Source organism: Telmatherina bonti (genome assembly GCF_933228915.1).
Source record: "Telmatherina bonti genome assembly, chromosome: 10".
Taxonomy (NCBI): Eukaryota; Metazoa; Chordata; class Actinopteri; order Atheriniformes; family Telmatherinidae; genus Telmatherina; species Telmatherina bonti.
Window position 1 is genome coordinate 28,792,721 of NC_136628.1, and position 12,735 is coordinate 28,805,455.

The 12,735-nt window shown below is 40.9% G+C and overlaps 1 protein-coding gene across 3 annotated transcripts in view; it reads left to right on the plus strand.

Annotated features, from left to right (window-relative positions):
• abr (ABR activator of RhoGEF and GTPase) overlaps positions 1-11,206 on the plus strand; it is a 118,182-nt gene extending 106,976 nt beyond the window's left edge. For all 3 annotated transcript variants that reach the window (XM_079247554.1, XM_079247555.1, XM_079247556.1), the window contains 7 exons: positions 7,270-7,329; positions 7,443-7,552; positions 7,735-7,874; positions 8,377-8,511; positions 8,677-8,782; positions 9,095-9,248; positions 10,802-11,206. In XM_079247554.1, coding sequence (XP_079103680.1) covers positions 7,270-7,329; positions 7,443-7,552; positions 7,735-7,874; positions 8,377-8,511; positions 8,677-8,782; positions 9,095-9,248; positions 10,802-10,891 — 795 coding nt within the window. In that variant the 3' untranslated portion in view covers positions 10,892-11,206. The remainder of the gene's footprint in view (positions 1-7,269; positions 7,330-7,442; positions 7,553-7,734; positions 7,875-8,376; positions 8,512-8,676; positions 8,783-9,094; positions 9,249-10,801) is intronic.
• Positions 11,207-12,735: the final 1,529 nt, after the last annotated feature.

A 12,735-nucleotide genomic window follows, 5' to 3' on the forward strand; every position in this document is an offset into this window, starting at 1 on the left:
AAGCCTCTGGTGATGACTATAGAAAATCTGAATAAATGTTGGTTATCATACATTTCACTATGAAAACAGCTCCCTCTGCTGTTCGTTTTAGGCACCACCACCCTCTAGCTCAGCTGATACTTTGCCCTTTTGGCATTTTAAGCAGAAATCTTTTTTTTAAAATTTTTTTTTATTTTTCCTGCTTTCCTCCTTCTTCTACTGCTAATTGACTGTCACTTTATTCCAAATAGCCTACGGAATATGTCTTGCATGTTTTGAAAATCGTATTTTCTACAACTAGCAATGCAAATGTGGGATTTTGGAACCTATGTTCTGTTCTCAGCTCTTCGTAGTGGGCAGTGTAGACAAGAAAGTGTCACAACAGACTCGACTGAGACCAAAATTAGGTGGAGAATGTGGTGGTGGTGCTGTATGGGTTAGATTTAATAAGGAAGGGAAATGTTTGCTGTCTGGTACAAACACAGAACCTTGTGCTGAAGGATCTGTTTGACAAACCTATGTGCAGGTGCAAACACACACACACATTTTAAAAGCTGGTTGTGATTTGTGTCTGATTCAGTTCTTCTTTACTTTAAGAGGCTTTTGAGGCAAACAAGGCAGTTCTAACACACGCATAGCTTTGCACATCGAGCTAAAGCTGTGAATACTGCGCATGAAAAACCTCAGATGTCGTTGGCAGTTTCTCCAAGTGTCTGCACATGTTTATTCATTAAACCTCATCTTCATCATGAGTGCATATCCAGCGTTTTGGGTTTGAATTTAGTGCACAATAAACCGTTTCAGAACAATGAAATCAAGTGGAGAAAAGGTCGGACCTTTGCTTCTGTGCTTTACATTATTCAACAGAAGCTCAGGAAAAGCTGCCCACTGTCAGCTTGTGTGGAATAAAACAGGGATTACACCTTAAACCCAGACTTTACTGAATTGACCTGTAGGTTCAGTATTGATTTGTTCTGCTGCTCTCTGCACATTGCTGCATCTTAATTTGAAGAGCGTATGAAGTATTTTCTCACTGTCCGGATTTGCATCAAGTAGCAGCTGATGCCGCCACCGAACTCTGTCTGCAGAGAAATCCCTTTTCACCCAACTTCCCTGCGAAGTTCTGTCCATTCATTCATTCATACAGACGGAGACTTTGAATGCCAGCTTGTCTGAGTAAATTTGTCTCGCGGTTTTAGGATTGTTTGCCTTTCGATCTTATCAGCTCTTCTACAATTCTCCCTTTCTGTCTCCTTCCATCATGCCTTTTTCATGGTGATTGCTGTTGCATGGAAAAGTGGAGATAAAATCGTGACATGGAGCTAGCGGTGAATTGGAGATTTATGTTAAGGAAATGAAAGCGCTTACACACAGTTTATCATGTGTACCTACAGAAAACCATTTTACATCATTTTCCTTTCATTTCTTTGCTCATTCATTCATTTTCTTGCTTCTCAAATGAATTTTGCTTCTTAAAAATGTGTCTTAAAAATCTATAGTTCAGTGTGTAGTTGTTATAAGAAAGCATAGCTGCAGGGAATGCTACCCGAGCTGCTTTTGTGCTTCTGTGGCATGCATCGACTTATTTACATGGTGTTCAAAGGAATCTGCATGTAAAGGATACGTTTGGGTGTGAAAGCACACCTGGGAAATGTCTTCTCTCCTTAAGCGCCCACAGCAGCATCTAATTAAGACACAGTGTGAATAGATTGGAGCCTGACGGGGGAAAGTAATTGGGCTAAAATCAGACATCATATATCTTCTGCGTCCCAGGATCAGAACAAATGATGATTGAGCTGTAACTGGATAGAAGTTGAGGCTTTTTTGGTCCCGTTTGGTGACCTGCTTTCTGGGCGTGCTGGATTTTGTAGACACCCGGCTTAGTGAGAAAACAAAGGAGCTGCCACCCGGGCCATGGACGAGAATCACATCATCACATCCGACCATTATGGTCTGCCCTCCACCACCCTCATCCCATTTCTTTTAGCTCACATACAAAATCATACTCCTCCTTTTTACACACACACACACACACACACACACACACACACACACACACACACACACACACACACACACACACACCTGCCTAAATGCCAGCTAGTCCCCTAATGGCCTTTTTATATAGGCCACATAAATCTCTGCCTGTCCCCACTAGCGGGCATAGCCCTTTATTGGCCCCTTATCCTCCCCCTCCCCCGTGTGGAGGGTTGTGATTAGTTAATGAGCTCCAGAAGAGGAGCAGGAGGTCAATAACACGTTTTTCAGGTTGATACCTACAATAACCCCTTTCCTTCTGGCGATGCAGCTTCAGTACAAGCACACAGGGTGGATTCGGTCTCTGAATGGTGACATCAAGACATAGATCGGTGATAACAAAGGTTTGGTGATGTGTGTTTAATCTCTTGCTTTTTCATTAATATTGGTGCTAAGACAGTTGTGTGATCAGGTTCTGCATAAAGACACTGACTCTGGGTTGCCATATTGTTAAATGTGATCAATTTACTGAACTTTACTTTGTTTTAATAAATGACCAAAGGAGAGAGACAAACTGCTTTTTTTTTCAGCTTATCAGGTTGTTTTGAATGGTTAAATCTAGGAGGTCATACATACCTCTCTGATCATGCTTCAGAACTGGTGCAATGGAAGCAGCTGTCTTCACTCATATAGGCGATTTAATGCTGTCGGTGGAGAAGCTTACAAATCATTAGAAGAGTACAGCAGTGACCTCCACCACAAGCCACACAATGACACACATCTGTAAATCTATCCAAAAGAAACACGCAGGTTCATCACAGCAAAAAAAATCTCTTTTGGATTCTTTGTTTTTGATGTAAGCAAGGAGTTCTGTCAGGTTAAATAAGATATTTAATGTGAATTGTCTGAATGAGACCAAAACTAACATTTTTGGCTTAAGGATGGGTTTTAGATGAAGGTTGAGGGACTGAAATTGGAGTTGATGGTATTCAGAAACAACAGTTTTAGATTTGATCAGTCTTTTCCCAAAAAAAAGTCTCAATTTTATATGAACACTAAGAGGAAACGAACTAAAATAGTGTTTGTTTGAAGAGAAAAAGTAAGACATCGCTTTCTATTAAAGACAAACACTGTACTGCATTAAAATTTTAGAAATGTTTTCACCATTTTTCTGCTCTTATATCAGGTCAAATCACAGCTCTTTGTGCTGAAACACTCTTACTCATCCAGGCTGCAAGCAGGGTCATGTTGCATAAGCCTCGTACTTGTCTCTGCGCTGCTGTTTCTGCCGCTACACAAGAATCACACACTGTAGGCGGAGATGCAAAACTACTCTGCAAATCACAACTCTTATTTGTTGGAAAATCCCCACCTATTGGCTTAAACATGCAAGCAAAGTGAAAAGGCAACATGGCAACTGAGTCAAAGAGCCTCCCATGGCCGCGGTGACATTCACAGCTGTGTGGCGAAGAGGCTCACGACTAATGAACATGTAAACATTATGCTTATGTGGCATGTGAGTCTAAAAATAACAATGCTTTGTATATGCTATGAAGCAAAAATTGCTGCAGTGTGATGTGCAAGTTGGAAATTAAAGACGGGCTCAATCGCTGTGCAAACAGTTCCTGTAATCCCGCTAAAGCCAAGGAGCCGTGCAGTTTGAGCTAGGTTATAATTAAAGGACTAACAAAGAGCTTTCTAAAGCTGAATGAATATTTAATCAGCCAGAGAGCAGCAGAGGAAAACAGCGATGAAACACAAAGCAGCAATTCATTCATTTTTGCATATTAAAAGCTCAAGTTGTGCCTTTTAGAATATTTTTTGGCAGTATACATCAAGTCTCCACTACAGCTACTTTACATTAATGAAGTGTGTAGGTGTTGTGCTATTATGAAGGCTTTAGATTTCATTCCAGTAACGTGACTTTTGTCCCATTTTAACACTCCTTTATTCATTTCTGTCTACTTGATTCTACATTAATTACATATTTATACCCTCAGCTTTGATTGCAACATATTAATTAAATGTAACGGAACCTCAGTGCAATATTTTTATTCTTAATTTCTAATCCATTCTCTTGCAAACGGCACCAAGTAAGAGCAGGTGCTGTTGTCAATACTTTTCTGATAGATGCACCTGCCTTACACGTCACCAGCATGTACAGAGGTAGAAAGTCATGCTTGCTTCATGCAACAGTCATGAAGACCGCACCTGCATGCAGATAGCCACTTCCTGTAATGTCGCCGTTATCACCTTCGCCTGACACGAGAGGTACAGGCAGTACCACTGCTTGTGCTTTTCCATCATTTAAAGACGCAGCCTGACTAAAAGTGGTAAATAAATAACTAAAATTCCTTTCTGATATGTATATCACTGGTTCTCCTGTCTCGGATAACTGCATTTTTTATCATGATAAAATCTGTAAAATGTTCAAAATGATTAGATAAGCCAAACAAATCTTCACCCAAATGCAAGATAAAAGTGTAAAAAAAAAAGAAAGAAAAATCTAAAGCATAAACCAGCTGCACTGTTTGAGTAAAAGCAACTATGTGGCTGTAAAAAGCACGACTTATCTTATCAGCTTTGTTCTGTCCCTGCAGATCAGGCGAGCAGAGTACAGACTGTGTACATCTTGTCTCTTGGCTTTCTGAGTCTTTTTGAAGGCAAGAAGCAAGAAAAGAAACTGAAAGGTCCTGTAGGGTCTACAAGTTGGTTTAATCACACGGCAGCCACGTGTTTCCCTCTGTCAATGTTTTAAACACTCAAACAGAGCCGAGAGATGAAAGAAGGTGTGAGGCTGAGCATAAAGAGGTCAAGTTTAGTGGGCCATACACTGTGTTGGCAGGAAACAAACTGTAACCAGCTGAGTCCCACATCTGCTGTCCATATGTAACAGAACAACAAAGCAGTCGACTTAAAACGAACATATACGGCACAAATGTGTATCCTGTGTAAAGAAAATCCATGTTCCTTCCACAAGTGCAATGCGTACAAATGTCACAACTATCCAATAGTATTCCTGTCCTTCGCCTCAGGGTGCAGTCCGCTCGCTCGCCTCAATCATACGTCCATTATAGTCCTCATGGTCCCAACAAAGAGAGCTTTGAGTCCAGAGTGATGTGATCCTAATCAGACTTATTGAAGCATGAAGACATCTGGAGAAAAGAAAACCCCCTTTTTTTTTTCACTTTTATCTTCTCTGAGACGTCTATGAATGTGCACACGTTCGCTCATGTGCTCCACATCCCCCTCAAGCGTTCTTAAAGAAGGAAATTGGTTATTGTATTTTTTGTCTGTCTGGACTGAGATTAAAAAAAGGAAGAAAGCTCTGCTGGTCTTCAGGTCATTAAGATGTCTGGAGACAGCGTAAACAAGCCAGATGTAAAGGATATTAATTGGCTTAAAAACACAAATATTTTGCATAGTTTAATTTCTGGTATGTTCACCCTCTCACCTAGTTTTGATTAATACAAGCTTAATTTATTTATATCTCTAGTCTCTGTTCTGTTACTTGCCGTCTTCCTTCTGGTCCCCTGCCTGAGCTGTCGCTTGGGATAAAAGCTGAAATCCTCCTGCTGACCAGGCACAACTCATTAACACCGAAGCTGTTTCTTATCATGCAACCCTTCCACTGACATCCAGTTTCTCATTGTGAATGCCGTATTTAGTGTAAACTATGTAAGTCAGTCGTTCAGGCCCCCTGAGCCAAAGTTACTCATTTCCCATAACAGTTTAAGTGGGGTTGGGATGGGTCAAGTTGCTATCCTAAGTATTTTTAATAAAAAAAAAAAAAAAACAAGAGGGCCAGTTGAGGATTGGGGTCTGAGAAGGGTTGCTGAATGCAGCAACTGCCTGTAATGGATCTCTTTTGTTTTTACAACCCTATTTGAGTGCATTCATTTTTAATCAGGTTTCTTGAAAATTAGCAGAAAGTAATGAGGAGGAAATAAGTGGGAGGAATAGTTTAAATGTTTTCCCTGTGAGCGTACCGACCAGTAAGTCTTGGACCTTTGCCCAGTTCCCCCTCGTAGCAGTCGCTGTTTAAAGACCCTGTTGTGGTGATTACCTTTCCCTCGTCACAAAATACAAATCCTGCTGGGAAACTGGCTTTAACAGTAATACTGATGCATAAAACCAGCGCCAAACAGCTTCTTTACAAGGTAATGAAATACACACTGAGAACGTTTAATAGCTGCAGCCTAATGCTGACAGAGAGAAGTGTGCCACCCTTGTGCTCGCCCAACAAACGCTGTTTTCGTCTTAGTCTATAGCACATCACAGTTCAGAGGGCTAATGGCATAACTGCAGGGTGCAGACGCTGAAGCAGTCTATAAAAAAGTCATTAGGAGGCTGCAGGAGACTCCAAACAACAACAGGCTGCCATGCCTGACGTCTTCGTGGGACATGAAGCCGTGAATCTGTGTGATGAAGGAGGCCAAACGTCTGAGCCTTTCTGGAGACTTTTTAGGACCCCTGAGAGGCTGCTGAGGGCAAATGATGGAAGTTCCACAGAAGTGGCATCATTCTTTCCTGAAGTAGATTCAGACTGGTATCATGGAGCAGCTTTGACTATTGACAGGACACATTAGCAGCTCCTAAATGATCGCAGTTTCTCACAGCTGATTGAGGCTTTGCATGCCTTCGTTGTCACAAAAAAAAATCAGGGTTATCTTTCCCTGAGTAAATATCTTCTTCTGTACTGCTGCTGCAGTGAGGCTCAAATAACACAAGCTTGTAAAACAAAGTAGAGGTCAGGCATACTTTATGCTGGATATAGAGGTGTGGTGTAGTGGTTATCACGTTTGCCTAACATGCGAAAGGTCCCCGGTTCAAAACAGGAACATTATTTTTCTCTTCTTTCTTTATCTTAAAACAAATGATTAATTAACAGGCCAGAAAATGCAGGAGTTTGGCATGTTTTATTCCCACATAAACTTTACAGCCTCGCTGTCTACATGAGGATTTGCTTCACTTCGCACTTCGCCAGTTGTTGCTTTCTCTGGTATTATAATCTCTGTTTCAGCCAAGTTACTCATCACATTACAAGACAGAGAGAAATAAAACACAGAAAGCTGTTTTACTTTTCTTTGAATACTTTTTTTTAATTGGAGACTTTGAGTTTCTTTTAATCTCTGATGAAATCTGGCAGAAATTAAACTGTTTTGTCTTTAATGATATTTAATGATGTCAGTTGCAGTCTTGGGATGTGATAGTCGTCTCGTTTAGGGGAAAATCTCTGAGTTAAGTTGCGTGTCCTCCTTTGGTCAAAGATTTAAAAAAAGTTTGAACCATTTTGTGTTTGTGTCTTTTCAGCTGGATCCTCAGACGGTCCAGTCCAAGAACTGGCACATGGACGTCATAGAGATGAACGGGGTGAGACACGAACAGATTTCAATTTATTAATTCAGCCGCTTCCAGCGAGTACAAAAAAAGTGGTTTAATTCTGTTCATTGTAACTCAGTCCATTGTTGTTTCTTCATCTCCAGATTAAAGTGGAATTCTCCATGAAGTTTACAAGTCGGGACCTCAGCTTGAAGAGGACGCCGTCCAAGAAACAGAGTGGGGTGTTTGGAGTCAAAATTAACGTGGTTACAAAGTAAGCACTTACTCGTTGGGGGGTAAAGATCAGCTGCATGACTTTGCATTTCTCACACACAAACTTACTTTTGTTGTTTGTTTTTTTTTTGCATTTTAAATGAAAAAAAAAACAGACTTACTGTCACACCAGTGGTGATAGATCTCAGTCATCAGAAAACTAACTTCTGTCAACGTCTGCAGGCGCGAGCGCTCCAAGGTGCCTTACATTGTCCGTCAGTGCATTGAGGAAGTGGAAAAGAGGGGGATTGATGAAGTGGGAATCTACAGGATCTCAGGGGTGGCCACTGACATCCAGGCCCTCAAATTAGCATTTGACACAAGTAAGACTCTTTTCTTCTCATCTTCACTGCAGATCAAACAACCGCCGGCCATAAAATTTGCATTTGAATTCTTCATAAAACTTTCTGCACCAAATTAGCAAAACTAAGCTACAACATGAAATTAAAGTGTTGATTGCATCAGGAAACATAAATCAGTGATGAATTTCTGTGTTGTTGTACATGAACAGAAGAAACGTTATGGTTCATAATAAGGAGTTTCAGCTCTCTGTAGGAGGAGATTTGTGGGAGAAATCCAAGCAGCAGCTGTCAAGTGTTCTTGTTCTGTGTTGAATAACACAGCTGCCTTAAGTCCACTAAGACCCGACACAGCAGAGTCCAGTATCACCTTTGATTTTTTTTTTTTCTTTTTTTTTTTTTCTGTTTGGTATCTTCACCATGTTTGCATCTGTTTCCTGGACGGAGCAGCTGTGTCGTTGTGAGACTCGAATACAATGTAGAAAGTTCTGCCTCTAATTGGTGTGTCTACACGTCTGACCCGCAGATACCAAAGACATCCTGGTGATGCTGAGTGACATGGACATCAACGCCATTGCAGGAACACTCAAGCTGTACTTCAGGGAGCTGCCTGAGCCTCTGCTCACTGACCGCCTCTACCCAGCCTTCATGGAGGGCATAGGTGGGACTTTAAACCCAGTCAGTCAGTGCAGGAAGTGTGTGTTTGTCATCGGTGGGCTGTTGTGGACTTGTGCAGAGGGAGCTGTAGTACACCAACTGGAGGATATGAAGTTTAAAGTTAAAAGGCTGTAACTGGATAAGACACACTTTTCCTGTTTCATTGCAGCGCTGTCAGACCCGGCAGCCAAGGAGAACTGCATGATGCACCTCCTGCGCTCTCTGCCCGACCCCAACCTCATGACGTTCCTAACTCTGCTGGAGCACCTCAAACGGTACACAGATATAGTTACACTCAAACAAACGCTCATTATAGGTAATTTTGCATCTGAAGGAGGAAGTAAGCAGATTTCTTGGCTTGCTTGGGGCAAAAATGAGTGAATTTTTGGATAAAATCTGTTTGTAGGTAATCAGTGTAGAAATAAAATTGACTGGACTTTTTAATGTTTATAGTTTAATTTCACCTCAAACAGATCAGCTTCTATCAGGGACGTTTAAATAGTTTCTGAATATATTTGTGATAATTACCTATTCCAAAACAAAGCTTGCTTCCAGCATGTAACTCCTGTGGGTTGTTGCTCCTGCAGGGTGGCTGAGAAGGAGCCGATCAACAAGATGTCCCTCCACAATCTGGCTACCGTGTTCGGTCCCACTCTGCTCAGACCCTCCGAGTCAGAGAGCACCAAGGGACAGCACATCACCTCGGCCTCAGACATCTGGTCACATGACGTCATGGCGCAGGTACAACTTACACATGTGTGTCCTAAAGATTTAATATTTTTATCTTAACATTTCTTAACGGGGAACGTTTGATGTTTATCCACCAGCCACTGGGCAAGAATCCCCTCTGAGTGTCTGTGCTGTAAACTTTAGGCTGTTATTGTTCCATCAAAGCTGAGCATGTTATCTAGATTCATTTGACTCCCATGTCACCAAGAGACCCATGCCGCTGCAGCTTATTCCCCCAGCTGTATTTATGCTACAGGCCATCCAATCATCACTTCCTGTGCACAAACATCTTTTCTTGGCAGAATAAACAGCATTCAAGTAAACATCATAAATGAGGCAGCATGCAGGAGGTCTCATCTGTCCATTACAATAAAGTGTTTGTAAAGAAGCTAATTTATATTTAAGATGCTTATTAAGTAATCAATTAATTAAACGTTTAAGAAAGTTAAAGTTTCCACCCACTATGTTCTTACTTTAGTTCTGTTTACAGGATAAACTTGACAGAAAACTTCTGAGTACAGAAGTTCAGGAACGGCAGTTTTTACATAATTTTGATTACAAACTATAAACATACCAATGCTGAGGTGATGGAATAAATAGTGTTCCAGCTCTAATTGTTGCTAAAACTAAATGTATGTAGTTCGTTTAATAGACACAGGAGGGTTTAAATGATTTAAACTTGTCCTGACCCACTTCATGTGAAGCAGACACATGATGATAAACATGAGGATACGATCTCTATCAGCAGCTGTAGTTCAGAGGTGGATTGCTTCACCTTCAACAGATGGGTAGCTGATCCGATCCATTTTTTTATGGACACATTCACACTTGCAACTAATGGGGATCCATAATAAATAAACAAATAAACAGCAGCTTTTTTTGTTTTGTTTTGTTTTTGTTTCAATCCTAGTCTGTTTGCTCAGGAAGTCGGCTTCACTTACGGTAATGTGAATGCAAAAATGAATTCTGATTCGGATCAACGAAGCGGACCTGGTCTGCCAAAAAACACAAGTTTTCAATCCTTTCAAGCGGATTAAATTCAGGAAAGCCGAGAAGAGAGGGGAAAAAAAGGAAAGCAGACTACGAAACGGTCCGTCCAAACATGACCAAAACATACGTGTGTGTGGGATGATGCGCGGTCTGGATGGGGGAAACTGTAGCATCTGATGCGGCGGCATATTTTCCTGCCTCTGGTGGAAATGTGTTTTTTTAAAGGTTGAACTTGTTTGAGAAGTGCTGCATGAACGCAACCTTGGTCCGGATAATGTTGCCCCCCGCCCCACCCCAGCCATTGGAAGGGTCTAATAGCAGACTTCTTTTTCTACTTTTTGATACACCAGTCATTATAGTTTATATTCCCAACTCCTACTGGAGCTGCAGTCCCAAACCTTAAAGCAAAATGTATGAGTAATAATAATGAGAGGTATTAACTGTATTTATGTCGTTTTGTCTGTATGTCTATGAATGCCAGGATCAGACGTAAAAGAGACATCCAGGATCATAAGTTGTGATTTAGAGATAAATCAAATAAATTTGTAATCACACAACCTCTCTCTCTCTTTTAGGTCCAAGTTCTGCTCTACTACCTGCAGCACCCTCCCATTTCCTTCGCCGAGCTCAAGCGCAACACGCTCTACTTCTCCACTGATGTTTAAACCCCCCCCCCCCCCCCCCCCTCTGAAGGCTTCATCCAGAGACCAGAGTGAGGGATAGATTCCATACAAACCCCACCCTCAGTACCTCCCCACCGCCTCACCTCTCTCCAGGAGACAGCTCGTAGAGCTCTCAGCAGTACAGCCCCTCTTTCCCGCCCCTTAAAAATCCTTTATCTTATCCCCCCCCGCCCACAACATTGTCCTGTGACGAGACAGAGGTGAGCACGCAAGGCTGCAAAAGACATTTTCTGATCATCTAAAAGTCATGTAAAACGTTAATGCAGGGAAAGCAGAGCTGCCTCTCTGGGAACGACACTGGGAAAACCTGTAGGGATGAGGGGGGGGGGGGGCAGAGCCCACAGCCTGGTGCGGGGGCTCAGGATCATAGCTGACTACGTGCGATGGCGTCTTCTTGTGAACCCTATCAGTCGCTGGTTGATGATCTCAGAAACCGATCGACTCAAACTTCCTGATCAGAGGCATTCCAGAAAAAAGGCATTTACATGTTTTATAAAAATGTTCATCAGCTGTTTTTTTTTCTTTGTCTTTCTGGCTTTGTGCATGTGGTAGAAGAGGCTGGGGTGTGTGAGTGACATGTGGAGGAACTCGACTGAGTGTGTGTTTAAGGGACTACAAGAACTTTAGAGGTGGCTTGGAAGCCGTCCAGTGAATGGCAGGGACTGGGACTCTTTGTACTTACATGACAAGAGAACAGTCCTCTCCACTAAGTCTTGGCCAAAATAGCCCTATTTATTTTTATTTATATATATATATATATATATATATATATATATATATATATATATATATATATATATATATATATATATATATATATATATAATATATATATACTACATATATATATATATATATATATATATATATATATATATATATATATATAATATGTGTGCCTGTACAGTTTTGTGCAAATAGAAGAAAGCTCTAAGGAGTTGTCTCTTTTTTTAGGTTTGTCCAGGTAGTAATGTTATTTGGAGTCTAATTTTCTTATTCACCATGTCCATGGTTGGTCAGCTGTGCTGAAAAGATCACCAGCAAGTCTGCCAATTAATTACAGATCACCTTGTAGATGTGGAAGGGCACTCTGTGACATGACAGTTGTCTGTGGGGGAGTGGGGGGGGGGGGGGGGGGGGGGGGGGGGGGGCAACACAGTGAACGGAACAGTTGGCTTCCTTTTTGTTTTTCTTGTTGTTGCATCGCAAGCCTGTTCCAAGTTTCTTACTGCACCGATATTATCTGTAGGATGATTTGTGTAGTTGCCCTGATTGCATGTTCAGCTTGTCAATGAAAGTCAGGCCGGGGTAACACAAAGGTAGGTTGTTTCTGCAAGGCCCATCGCTAAGACTGGCAAAATAAAATATCACAAAATGAAATAAAAATGTTCAAAACCTGCTTTGTACAAAGCCAACCTTTCTGCTATCAAGCCTGCAACATATCGTTAATAACTGCAAGCACTGCTAGATGAGTACTATTTGATATTTTTAATATAAGATTAAAATAAAATAAAAACTGTTGTATTTTACTTCCTTTGAGAAGAATTTCAATATACTGTAATATTGAGACTAGATGTCAATGTGAACTTTTCCCCATTTTTTAGTAAAATAAAAGTTATTAAACACTCACTTTGTGTCTGAGATTTGATTTAACCTCTGGTAGGCATGAACAAATGATGAATGTTTGGTTGAATGTTTCTTCCCTTTAATAAAAACCAGTTTGTAGGGGTGGGAAAATCGAATAAAAAAATCTAAAATCGGGAATTTTTTGCTTCACAATTTTAAAATACTTTTTTTTTTTGTTAAAATCTTTTTTTTTTTAAAAA